The 12787-nt window shown below is 42.6% G+C and overlaps 1 protein-coding gene across 1 annotated transcript in view; it reads left to right on the top strand.

Moving 5' to 3' along the window:
- The window catches only part of kirrel3l (kirre like nephrin family adhesion molecule 3, like), a 73622-nt gene that overhangs the window by 38604 nt on the left and 22231 nt on the right, over positions 1-12787 (top strand). Inside the window, exons 2-4 of the mRNA XM_036565265.1 lie at positions 5944-6096; positions 8723-8872; positions 10866-11023. Of these exons, the coding sequence (XP_036421158.1) occupies positions 5944-6096; positions 8723-8872; positions 10866-11023 (461 nt within the window). The remainder of the gene's footprint in view (positions 1-5943; positions 6097-8722; positions 8873-10865; positions 11024-12787) is intronic.

Here is a 12787-nt window from a genome sequence, read left to right as displayed (position 1 = left end):
ACTGGTTTCATACAGTGTAGAACGTGTGATAGTATTTTGAGCTCTGATGGCTGGAGGACTAGCACGTCATCTCTTCAGAGACATGTTGTCCATGGACAGTGTGAGCTTCAGAAATTCAGCAGAACCAGTCAGGTCAAAGCTGCGGGTCTAAGGATGAGCCTTTCAGTCAAATTTCGAATTTGTAAGGCATTATTTATTAGTAGATGACTTAAAATTTAATCTACTACTAAATAATGTTAAAATTTACACTGAGAAGTGTGTAAAATCTGAAGTCTTAAGATAAAATAATCCTTATAAGTCCCACAATGGGGAAATTCACAGTGCAACAGCAGCAAAGGGAGAGCAAGGCACTCAAGGAAAGATGTAACAAGAAGAAAGTTAACAAACGAAGCAGTTACCATTGTTAATTACTTAACAGGGTTACGGTTTGTTACTTATCGCAGTATAGACAATATAAGCTCCCCAGACAAAAAATGAGTCACTTTGTGTGTTTAAGGTGGTAGTAACTTCAGGCTCCTGCAGATGGCGTTGCACGAGGATGATCGTGCTATAAATACCTGTGCGGTGTGTGACGGGATTCATAGATTGAGAAGAGGTGGTACAGTAACTTTACAGGAGAAAGAAAAAAACTCTTAACTTATAATGGAAGTTAATGTAACAGCATTTAACAAAAATTTCTGTTGGTCCGATTTTCATTAAAATTAGACACGGTGTAAACGGCAGGTAGTACTTATTTAGTACTTAACAAATGATGTTAAAAGTTAAAAATGACAGAAATGGACATGAAAAGTTTTGTTCTGAATGTAATATTTTAATATAACTTCTCTAAAAGTTTGAATCAATATTTTTTAATAAAATGAAGCTGATTTATTTCAGACAAGTGCGTTAAATGATTCCAATATATTAGTCTTAGTATTAGTATTAGTCTCCAATATATATACAGGGGACACGGGGCTACTGTGCTAAAATACCTGCATTTGATTCATTTTACTGCATTTTAACCCTGTAGAAATAGGAGTTATATTTCTCTGTGATGCAAACCACATAGACGTAGCCTTAATTTTTACATTTTGTAAATGTTTATGTATCAGTATCAGTACCGGCAGATATATGCATGAAAATTAAGCTATCAGGCCCACAGTTTCCATATCAGTGCGTCCTAGAATTAAATTGTAATAAAATGAATATCCAGATTGCTTTATAATGCAGAAGTAGTGATTATAATTGCAGTATATTGTTTATAATTTACTAACTTCTTGTTGATGTGATGCTGCAGAATCAACATGCTGGGCTTGATATACTGCATGTTGGAGGTCTGTTTAACATGCATACATGTGTACTTGTGTACACATCGACACCGCGCAGTGATGTCTCATAAGGGAAACGTCTGAAAGTGTGAATTCCCCATAAAGATCAGGCCGTTCTGATGAATTATCACAGGCCGTAAACATTTAGATACTGGAGCTACATGCCTTAATTGCAATCGATGCTTATACAGTACCTACAGAAACTAATGCAAAAGCCATAATCCCCAAAGCACAGCACAATTAGAGAGACCATGAAAAGACTCAATAGCTCATAAAAGTGGAGCAAAGGGGGAAGAGAGGAGGAAGACGAAAAAAAAAGAAAGAAAGCGCACATCATTTTTAGAGCATGGCTCAAAAAACGCTAGCTCAAACAGAGCAGGAGTTTAGTGCTCTATGAAAAAGCATCAAACTGCACTCTTTTGATCTTCTGTACACACACGCACACACTCGAAAAGCCCTTTGAGATGGATTGAGGAATAAGACCTTCCACCACAGCCGTATTCTTCTCTCTCTCTCTCTCTCTCTCTCTTTCTCTCTCTTGTGGAGGACAGTCAGCACTTGTGAAAGAAAAGACGAGTTTCAAAAAGACTTGAAATCTGTAGCAGCTAAAATCAGAGAGAGGGAGAAAGAAAGATAAGAGAAGTAGAAGAATAAGAGAAGTAGAAGGATAAGACAACAGGCAATGAAAGAGAGATGAAAGAGAAAGTAATGGAGAGTGACAGAGAGAGAAAGAAGGAGAAGGATAAGACAAAGAAAGAGAAAGAGTGAGATATAGAAAGATAGAATAAAAGAAAAAGAGAGAGAATCAGAGAGAGAGAGAGAGTAAAAAGAGAGAGTGAGAAAGAGAAGGATGAGAGGGAAGTAGAAGGATAAGACAAAAAAGACAATGAAAGGGAGATGAAAGAGAAAGAGAGTACTGGAGTGACAGAGAAAGGAGAAGGATAAGAAGAAGAATGAGAAATAAAGAGAAAGAGTGAGATAGAAAAAGATAGAGTGAAAGAAAAAGAGAGAGAAAAAAAGAAGAAAGAGAAGGGAAAGACACTGGAAGACAGAAAGAAAGAAAGCAGGCGAGAAAGAAAGAAAGTAGAAAAATAAAGGAAGAGAAACCGAGAGAGAGAGAGAGAGAGAGAGAGAGAGAGAGAGAGAGAGAGTGGGGAGTCTATATCTGCGTGTGAGTTTTAGTGGGGGTCTTTCCGAGCCCCTCTCGATGGAGTGGATAATTGAGTGCGGCCCAAACACTGTCAGCCAAGCTTAGAAGCCCCAGCTTTTCAACTGCAAGAAAAGGAAAAAAGAAAGCGGCGAGAATAATTGAGTGAGAGAGAGAGAGAGAGAGAGAGAGAGAGGATCAGGGTTGGGGGGGTCAGAGAAAATCCCGCTGTCCCTCAGGGGGGGTGGGGGGTTGGGGGGGGTGGAAAGCTGCTATTGAAAAGCCATTAAACTTGCATTTAGCAGGATTGATTGGAAATGAAGAGGCCTATTAAAAGCGAGGGACAGGAGGACAATAGCGCGTCTCTGGCCGCCGTATGTTGCCCTGCTTTTCTGCTTTTCTCTGCCTCGGACCCTCCTCCCCATCCCTCCATCCCTTTGCTTTCGTCTGTTTAAACACCCCAGGCCCAGAAAAAAGAGGGTGGCTTAGGCCAGCTTGAATAGACCCCAGCTTTATCCTCCATTGGGTCCTCCAGTCTACTATTTAACCACATAGACAAAGAGAGAGAGAGAGAGAGAGAGAGAGAGAGAGGAAGGGGAAGAGTAAAACTGGGGGGTGAGCCAATAGCCAATAACCCTCCTGTCACACAGCGCCACCAGCTCTCTGAAATTTCTGTCAAAAAGCTCCAGCTTCACTCTTTCTCTCTTTCCCCATCTTTCTTTTGTCTCTTTCTCTCCTTTTTACTTTCTCTCTCTCTCACTACTTTCTGTCTCCTTTGTCTCTCTCTTTCTTCTTTCTCTTTTTCTCTCTCTCGTTTCATTCTACCTCTTCCATTTGTCTCTATCTCTTTTCTTCTCTCTCTCTCTTGCTGCTTTCTATCTCTATCTTTCTTCATTCTATCTCCCTCTCACTCTTTCTCTCTCTTCTTTCTCTTTTTTTATTTCTCTCTCTCTCTATCTATCTTCTTTCTATATCTTTTCTTTGTCTCTGTCTCTTTTCTTTCTCTCTCTTTTGCTTCTTTCTATTTCTCTCTCTCTCTCTCTCACTTTATTATGTATCTCTCTTTGTCTCTCTCTCTCCCTCTCTCTCTCTCTCTCTCTCTCTCTCTCTCTCTTTAGTCTCTCTCTCTAGTCTGCTTTGGCTGCTTGCCATTTTTTGAGTCCAGTGGGGGTCCAATGATGAGAAACTTGCAGCAAGGAAACAGCCACACTGATAGTCTATGCAAGAGAGAGAGAGAGAGAGAGAGAGAGAGAGAGAGAGAGAGTAGCTGCAAAATCCAGCCCAGCAAGAAGCAGTAAAGAAGCAGGTGCTGGACTCTCCCTCTCTCCCTCCCTCCCTCCCTCTCTCCATCTCTCTCTGTCTCTCTTTTTCTCTCTTTCTGCCCACAGCGGATGGCTCTCATGGGACGCCTAACACTGCTTTGATTGTTTAACATCCATTTTTACAAAAGCCCCGCCGCCCCCCCCCACACACCCACACAGACACTACCCTAGTGGAATGGTGACGGATTCCTCAGCTTGGCGGGGGCTTCTCTCCCCCCCCTCCGTCAGTCTGCACAGCCCACCATATGGACGGAGGAAAAAGAGTTAAATAAGTCATGAACAGCTGACACCCAGACTCCTCAGCCAGTGCAGGAATCCAAACTGTTGTGAAACGTGTCCTCTCGCTCTGCCAGCGCAGAATGATGCAACGGTAGCCCCGCTAGAGTCAACCAGATAGCCCCCCGCTGACTGTGGCATTTCACACTGATGTGAGACAAGCTTTTGCAGCTTTATGTGTATCCTCAAGCACAGTGGTCCTCGAGTACATGCATGCGGGCATTTTGGCACAGCAAATACTGGACATCTCTGTGCAAGTTGTTCAAAGATTAATTGATCAATTTCCATTAAATTATATTTCAATTAACTGAATATGTGTTAACGTGCCCCTGTGAGTAGTCCTTGAGAGCTTAGACTAATGTTTTCATAGCTGAAAAGTAACTAAGCTAACCTGTTTTTTGCACATCTGGAAACAGTTGCTAAGTTAGTCTAGTTTTGTATAGCTAGAAAACGAATGCTAAGTTAGCCTAGGTTTATATAGGTAGAAAACATTTGTTAACTTAGCCTAGCTTTGTATAGGTGGAAAACAGTTGCTAAGTTAGCCTAGCTTTGTATAGGTGGAAACTGTTGCTAATTTAGCCTAATTTTGTATAGATGGAAAACAGCTGCTAAGTTAGCTTAGGTTTATACAGGTGGAAAACATTTGTTAACTTAGCCTAGTTTTTTACAGCTAGAAAACAAATGCTAAGTTAGCCTAGTTTTATATAGCTAGAAAATATTTGTTAGCTTAGCTTTGTATAGATGGAAAACAGTTGCTAAGTTAGCCTTGTTTAGCTAGACAACAGTCACTATTTAGCCCAGTTAGTTAAAGTACCCATTAATAATATTCGATATTGCTTAGTAAAGGCAATATTAACTGGCCATTGGCTTTGAAAGGATAACAGTAATTATTGATAAAAGCTTTGCCTGACAGATGAGGAGGAGTTTGAGGTTGTGTTTTGTATGGACCACTGCTCTCACTGAGTGCTTCAGCTCTCCGTGTAAAGAGGCAGCGTCTACCTGGGGTCTGCTCTTTGAGTAATGTTGGTCTTTTATCTGATGTCTTGAGCTGTATTGGTGACAGAGCAGTGGGCAAATACATCGGGGTCAGTTTTTGCTGATTGTGCGCTAACATGCTAACATGCTCTGTGCCCTCCCTTTTTCTCTCCTTCTGTAAAATCACTGACTTCAAAGCACTGGAGCAAGTAGCATGACAGATAGTCCATCAGGCTTAGGGTAGAGGGTGAGGTTTCCCCATGATGCTCCAGCTGCCAGGCAAGCTCAGCTGAGAGAAAAAAATCAGGCTGGACAAGAGAAAAAGTGCTAGGATTGTGATGTTAATGAACACTTTGATATGTAAGAATGAGGTCATGTGACTAACTTTTGTGCTTTTACCAGCTACACTGCAGTCTTATTAGTCTTATTCAGTTATTAAAGTGAGGAACTGAAGTGTCCACTCACATATGGAGTTTTAGAGTTTAAGGGGTTATACCAGCTGTAGAAAACATAGGGGTTACATTAGCCTTGAGGAAACATCAGGGTTATACTCTTCTCCAGAAACCATAGGGGTTATATTATTCTTGAGAAATCATAGGGGTTACGTTAGGCTCAAGAAAACGTAAGGGTTGCATTGGCCTTGAGAAAACATAGGGGCTACATTTAGCCTTAGTCTTGAGTGAAGGACTCCAACACAGTGCACAACAATAATGATGCTAAAAGTTACTGTTCTTTACCTTAAATGGTACAATAAGTCTCCTTATCATAGCTCCATGCATTGCTGGACCTACTCCGTAAAAATCGTATTAGATTTTTAAACTTTGTTTACAGCTTCACTTATGTTTTCCTAAAGTTTTGCAAACTTCTGAAAGTGATTATTAATCTTTTTTTTATTTTCTGTTTGTTCTTCCTACAGTGGCTGAAGCAGCTTACTTTTCCCAGCAGCCCCAGGACAAGGTAGTGGTGGCTGGTCAGTCAGTGACGCTGCCCTGTGTCATCGTGGGATATCGAGGCATGGTCCAGTGGACCAAAGATGGGCTAGCACTTGGTGGAGAAAGAGATCTGCCAGGTAAGAACTTCAAAGTGCATTATAATGTGAATAATACCTTATAGCTCCACTGTATAGGTGTAGAGACCTACAGTTTATCAGCCACCTTCTACCCCATTCCTCATTGGTTTCTCACCACAGCAGCACTGTTGACCAGATATGACCATTTAGGTGGTGAAGCAGCTCTGTGGTCAGAAACTTGACTGACTGTTGAAAGACTGTTGATGATGACCACTGATAAAGGGACAGAGGATGGCTAACACAAACTGTGCCTCAACAGATGAGCTACAGTCTATGACTGTATACCAGTGAGTTGGAGCTACAAGGGAGGGTCTTCTAATAAAGTGGCCAACATCATAATAAAGACTTTATTCCTGGGCCCAGACTGCAAATGCCACAGAAATCTGGAGTTTACATACATGACTCAGTACATAATGCTCTATAGGAGCCCATTTATAAAAGCCAGGTCATCATAATCTTTCCAATTATAGACCAGGAGACCAAATTCATTGGAGATCTGGTAGGTAAAGGGCATCTTATTGTAACTAGCACTCGCTGTGGGAGATGAAGTGTGAGTGTGTGTGAGTAATGTCATTGGTTCTCCCACTCAGCGGCTGCTTTATTGAGTGGATGAGCGGAAAAGGCAAAACAAACTCTGCATATAATACAAACGAGCGTTTAATTTGTCTAATCATCTCGGCTGTCTGGTCCGGCTAAGGTGGAGAATCAATTGCCGCTCAGCCGTGCGGTGACATTTAAAGCGATTTCCCGGTGGCTCGGGACGTCACTGTGTGGGCAGACGATAGCATCTCTATGGAGAGTAATCAGCTGTCCGCATGCATGAGGTGTCTCACGTGTGTTTCAGTTGAACTCCCACTGATATACCACATTAAGTCACTAATGTCCCTCAAAACACACCGGCTGAGACAAACTCTCCATTTGTTGGTGTTGGAGATGTAGAACTCAGTAAAGTTCAGGGCAAAGTTTATTACATTTTTGAGTGTTATTACTTTATTGGATCGTCTGGTTGGAAGTCTTTTGATTTTATTCTGATTCTGTATTACAATTTAGTTGGATTTGATGATGTTAGTACTGTTCAAATTATTTACAACAACCATTCACACATGGAATATAAGCAATGATATACATGATAACTCAAGTGAAGCATCGCTCAAGCATCCAAAATGATAAACTATATATGTATATTAAGATTCAAGAATATGTTCTACACAGCAATGGTGGTATTTTGATTAAGTCCATAACAAACAAACAGTAAACCAAGTGCAAGACAAGTGCAAGGGTGGGCAAAGCCTCAGCTTGGGTGGGAGGTAACCAAGCTGATAATGAGCTAATTATCACTAGCTAATGAGTTTCTGGACTAGTTTACATTAACCATAAGTTTGTTCGCACAATTACATTGTTTTAGAGATGGTATATTGTCCTTATATAAGTATGCTTAAAAACATAGTTGGATTAAGATCGCTTTCTCTGTGTGTTAGCTGTCTAATTAGCCGTGCCTGGGCTTTAGCTAACCTTTCTCCTTAGCCGAACCCTAATTTGGAGGAGCAATTTATCTCTATTGGCTCACGTAATAGGGGAAGTAAGTGACCATAGTCCTGCCCATAACTTTTTTATTCACCTATAACCATTTTATGAACTATCTAATATAGATGTTGCAGTGTTTGCTCATATAAACAGTCCGTGGACCTACATTTTAGCTAGCTAGCTTATGTAATTATCTTAGGGAAGTTGAGTAAAATTAGCTCAACCTGCTCAAGGGCTCCTTCCACCTAAACTGAGGCTGGTCTCTGTTTCTGATAGCATGTTCAACCTGAAGGACACCTCTTCCTCTCAACAAGAGTACAGTCCATTCACCTTTTATGACTGGTCAAAAAAACAAAGATAGAAAGAACCAGCTGAACTAACTAGCCATATTTACATGCAGTCTAATAATCTGTTAATAAACCGACTAATAGCCCAATTGGAGTAGAAGACGTCCATGTAAACACCTCAATCAGAATAAACTAGTTTGATTGAGGCCATTTGGAATACAATGCCTATCCGATTGAACGAGGTGGGTAATCCTGTAAATAATCTGTTAAAAAAAGAATAGTATCCATATAAACGCCTGTATCTGATTATATTCCCAATTGGAATGTGTAAGTATGTTCTGATCATGTGCGTCACGTCATAGCGTAAGTTTATAACGTTCAACATGGCGGAGCAGAAATTGGTCTGTAGAGGAGACAAAGTTTATGCTCTGATCTTTAAAAGACGGCGGTGGGACGGACGTCCAGCTTATGTGTCTCAGAACACGACGTCTTCCTCTCGGCCTTCTTTAATAAGGGCATGTGAAGGACGTTTTCCTGAGTCTGACATCATTTTAAAGCAATTAAAAACACAAGCACTGCTCACTGCTGCTCATCTCTCTCTGACTGGACTCACGCGATGCTCGTTGTCATGGTAACATCTACACTGAGTAATTCTGGATCTGATTGCTTGTAGTGTACATGTAAACTGAGGTTTTCCATCATGTTGTTGAGTAGAGTGAGCATTTAAACTTTGCATGTAAACACAGCCGTTGACATCCAATGTTCTCACCAGTTCCTGTGCTTGACAGTTTGTGTTTGTATGTGTTGTCCTCCAGGCTGGGCACGTTACTCTCTACTGGGAGATCCGGCATCAGGAGAGCACAGCTTGGTGATCGAATCGGCAGAGCTGGGGGACGACGCGGTCTACGAGTGTCAGGCCACCCAAGCGGGTCTGCGCTCTCACCGGGCCAAGCTCACCGTTCTGGGTAAGCAGATCATCTGTGGGCGTGTGGCAGACGAAAGAGAGAAAGAGAAGAGCCCTCTGCGGTACACCTCTCCCAGCGAAGCGGAGAAATTACAGCATCCCTCCTAGTAGCCAATTTCATTAGCAGCGTTTTAAATACTGCCTGAAATGTATAACACTGCAACTTTTCTTCTCCCTGCATAAACACTTCCTCGCATCCCCCACTCACTATAAGTCATGACTTCATAATTTATTCTCAATTTTAAATCATGCCCCAGAAGTGTTTTATTATTATTATTTTTTTAACCAAGCAAAACTGACTTGACAGAGCCTGCGAAGAAAAAATATACTCTCTCTCGCTCTCACTCACTCTCCCACCAATAATCAAGCCTGTGAAGGCCCGGGATAATGTGATTGCCGCAGTCACAAATGACTCGCGTGGACGGTTAAAAGTCAAAGTCTGCACAGTTAGCACATTCTACAGTGACTCACAAAATTTGTCAACCGCAGGGCGGCTTTTACATTAACGCAATGTGAATGATCTACATATTCACTGCCATTTAGTGGCGGGGTGGGTAGATTGGGAGGGGGTGCTAAAGAGAGATTCACTAGGGATTTAAAGACGGTGTAACATTACTGACACCCAGTGGCAGACGGTGGAACTACAGCAAAGGCGTCAGTAGGGTTTCAATTACTGTACGCATTACAGCATACTAACGCCACTGTACGCTATGTGTACTTGGTAAAATCACACAGAAAGGGCCGAAAAATGACAGCCACAGCAACGATAACAGGCTTTGTGTGGGCTTGGCTGCAGTGTTCTTGGCAAACTTCCCTGCCAGGAGAACAGCAAATGAAACTCGTGTGCACGGGGAACAGTCTGTATGTGTGCACGCTTGTGTGGGGAAATCAATGCGGCCGGATGAGACCAAAGCAATCCGATGCAGTCAAAGGAGTCAGCGGGCGAGGGTGCAGTCAAGGGAATCCGCATGGAAATTAAAATCACCTAGCGCTCGGATTCCATTAGTGTCCGAGTGGCAGGAGCGACAGAAAGAGCCTCAGACAATTCTGATACAGCCACAGAAATTGGCTTGGTGAGAGACGGCGAGAGAGAGAGGGAGAGAAAAAAAAGGCAGGATGCAGGACGGAGCATGCGAGTGTGCGCGCTCCACTAGACGGACGCCTTCATCAAAGGTGGCATGCTCTGCTTGCCGGAGGGCCGCGCGCACCGCCATGCAAATAAATGAACAAATCAGTAATTCCGATGCAACAGGGCCGCGCGAGAGGATCTGTAAACAGAGTCATAATGACAAAACCTCGCCCCTGTTAAAAGGGCAAAAACACAGGACTTGGCCTCCTCTCCCACCGAAAACGCCCGGCTCACTCAATCTCTCAGCCCATTTACCAAGCCGCCCCGCTCTATATAGGTCAAATATCCGCCAACAGTGATGAATGCTTTAGCGGCGTTCACTAGGAAAGGCCTCGGTGGGCAATGCCTCATGTGAAACACTATCTCCGGTGCAGTCTCAACCCTGAATCATCGCGGCCACACAAAGCAGCCTACAACGGACGCGGCTTAAAGGAACATTTTAGCCAAAAGCAAATCCAATTTATGGTGTGTGACATACTTCATTTTGGCCATTTTTATAGACCAGCCAAGTCTAAGTCGCTTTGATTACTCAACACCGTTTGAGGCAAGTGTGGTGATTTAGGCATGATGCTAATTTTGCCTCCAAATTAACATAACGCTATTTTTGCACCAATTAGCACCAGTTTGCATGATGCTAATTGGTGAGATAGAAGCGTGCATGACTTGTTAGCTACATTAGCCTTGTAGCCCCAGTGCAGAACCAAAGAAGTAAACTTGCTCTCGCTTGATGTACTGCATTTGGAGTGAAGGGAAAACTGCACGTTTGATTTTTTGCCAGGCTTTTATTTTAAGTCTATTTTGGCAGTTTCTGTCAGGAAAAGCAGCTGGCAGTGTTTATGCTCATGCTTGATTCTTCTTCCCTCAGTGCCACCGTCGGACCCTGTTGTTGAGGGAGGCCCCGTGGTGCGGTTGAAGGCTCACACGCCCCATAACCTGACTTGCCGGGCCTCTGGAGCCAAGCCTGCTGCAGAAATCACCTGGTACCGGGACGGAGAGGTCATGCACTCTGCCATCTATTCTAAGGTGAGGCTGCAGGCTTCTCATGATTCGTCAACAAAGCCAGCTATGTTGGATATTTATAAGTGGTGGATTTTTATTTTCATTGCATTTTTACTTCAAAAATGCTCCATAATGTTCAAACTGTATACATCATCATCTCAACATATTTCAATATAACACAGGATGCATAGAGACTGCAGATAGCTAGGTGTTTATCTAGGTTACCATTAGCATAAGTGTCATTACCAGGTTACTCCTAGCTAATATTAGCCTAACTTTACTTAGTGAACTTTACTAGTGAAGACCTTAATGTTAGTTACCAATAGCTGATGTTATTCTTAGTTAATCTTATCTTGTGTTGGTTAGCTAGTGCATAGTAAACCTCTTCATGTTAGCTACGATTAGCTGATGTACCTTACAGTTAATTCTAGTTTAATGTCAGTTGTAGTACATGCCCTGCTGGAAAAAACACTGTTTTATGTTGGTCAGGTCTGGTGCTGGTTTAGTAAGTCACCCCAGCATGGTCATGCTGGTTGACCAGCATACCAGCATCAAAACACAACATATGCTGGTTTTAGTGCTGATCAGCATATCAACTTCCATTGCTGCTGACCAGCATACCAGCATCCAAAACACAACAAATGCTGGTTTTGCTGGTATCTCCCATGCTGGTCTGTGCTGGTTTTTCTAGTAGGGTAATTAACAAATGCATAGTGAAAATCTTCATGTTAGTTCTTATAGTTGATGATACTCCTATGGTGTTGGCTTAATGTTAGTTAGCTGGTGCATATTAAAGCTCTTCGTGTTAGTTATTAGCTGATGTTGCTCCTACCTAATGTTAGTTTAATGTTAGCTAGCTAGAACATAGTAAAGCTCTTTGTGTTAGTTACCAGTAATTGATGTTACTGGTTAACATTAGCTGCTTGTCACAGTAGGTGAAGGGATATTTTAGGAAAGTGTACTACATTTTAAAGTAAATGTATGAAAAGTTCATGTTAACACATTCACCAATCCTAAAAAGCTTGAGAGTGAGGGCTCAAGTCATGTATATTATTGGCTGCACATGTGAAACTTTGAACGATGGCAGCAGTAAAGGGAGAGAAACTGTACTGTAGTTCGATGGGTCAGATAACAGTGGACCGGTTAATTAGTTGTAGAAATAATGGTCAGACGCGGCCCAACTCAGCCCGTCACAGACTGCATGTGGTCTCAGTGGTATCATGCATAGACAGCAAGTCTAAAGTAGCTGAATATCCGCGAGGCAGTGGGTCAGCTGGATTCATCTCTCTCTCTCTCTCTCTCTCTCTCTCTCTCTCTCTGCTGTTCTCACCTCCACAACGTGTCCAAAAAAAGATGTAACATCAAAAATTCTCTCTCTCTTGCCCACTTTCTTTCTTCTCTCTGCACCTCTCATGCATTTCTGTCACCGAGGTGTTATTCTTTTAGCTTTTCCATCTTTCTTTCCATTGCAATGACTCTCCATCTCTCTCCTTGCACCCATCCACCTCTTCTCTCCTTATTCCACCTCTCTGTCTCGCTCTCTCTCTCTCCCCCTCCCTCTCTCTCACCAATGCTCTGGCACTCTAGCATAACTGGAGCATGCCGAAGCGCAGACAGGCATAAGCGTTTGATACAGTGGAGTTTCTGTGGAGAGAGAGAGAGGGACAGAGCGAGGGAGGGAGGGAAAGAGAGAGAAATAGCGAGTGGGGGGGGTGGAGGAGAAATCAGCCACAACAATGCCGAAACACAATGGAGAACGCGGCAGAGCGTGAACCGGCGGCAGGCATG

This window comes from Colossoma macropomum, unplaced genomic scaffold, assembly GCF_904425465.1.
Source record: "Colossoma macropomum unplaced genomic scaffold, Colossoma_macropomum, whole genome shotgun sequence".
Lineage (NCBI taxonomy): Eukaryota > Metazoa > Chordata > Actinopteri > Characiformes > Serrasalmidae > Colossoma > Colossoma macropomum.
The sequence above is the reverse complement of the archived record's forward strand: the minus strand, read 5'-3'. Positions and strand labels throughout refer to the sequence as shown.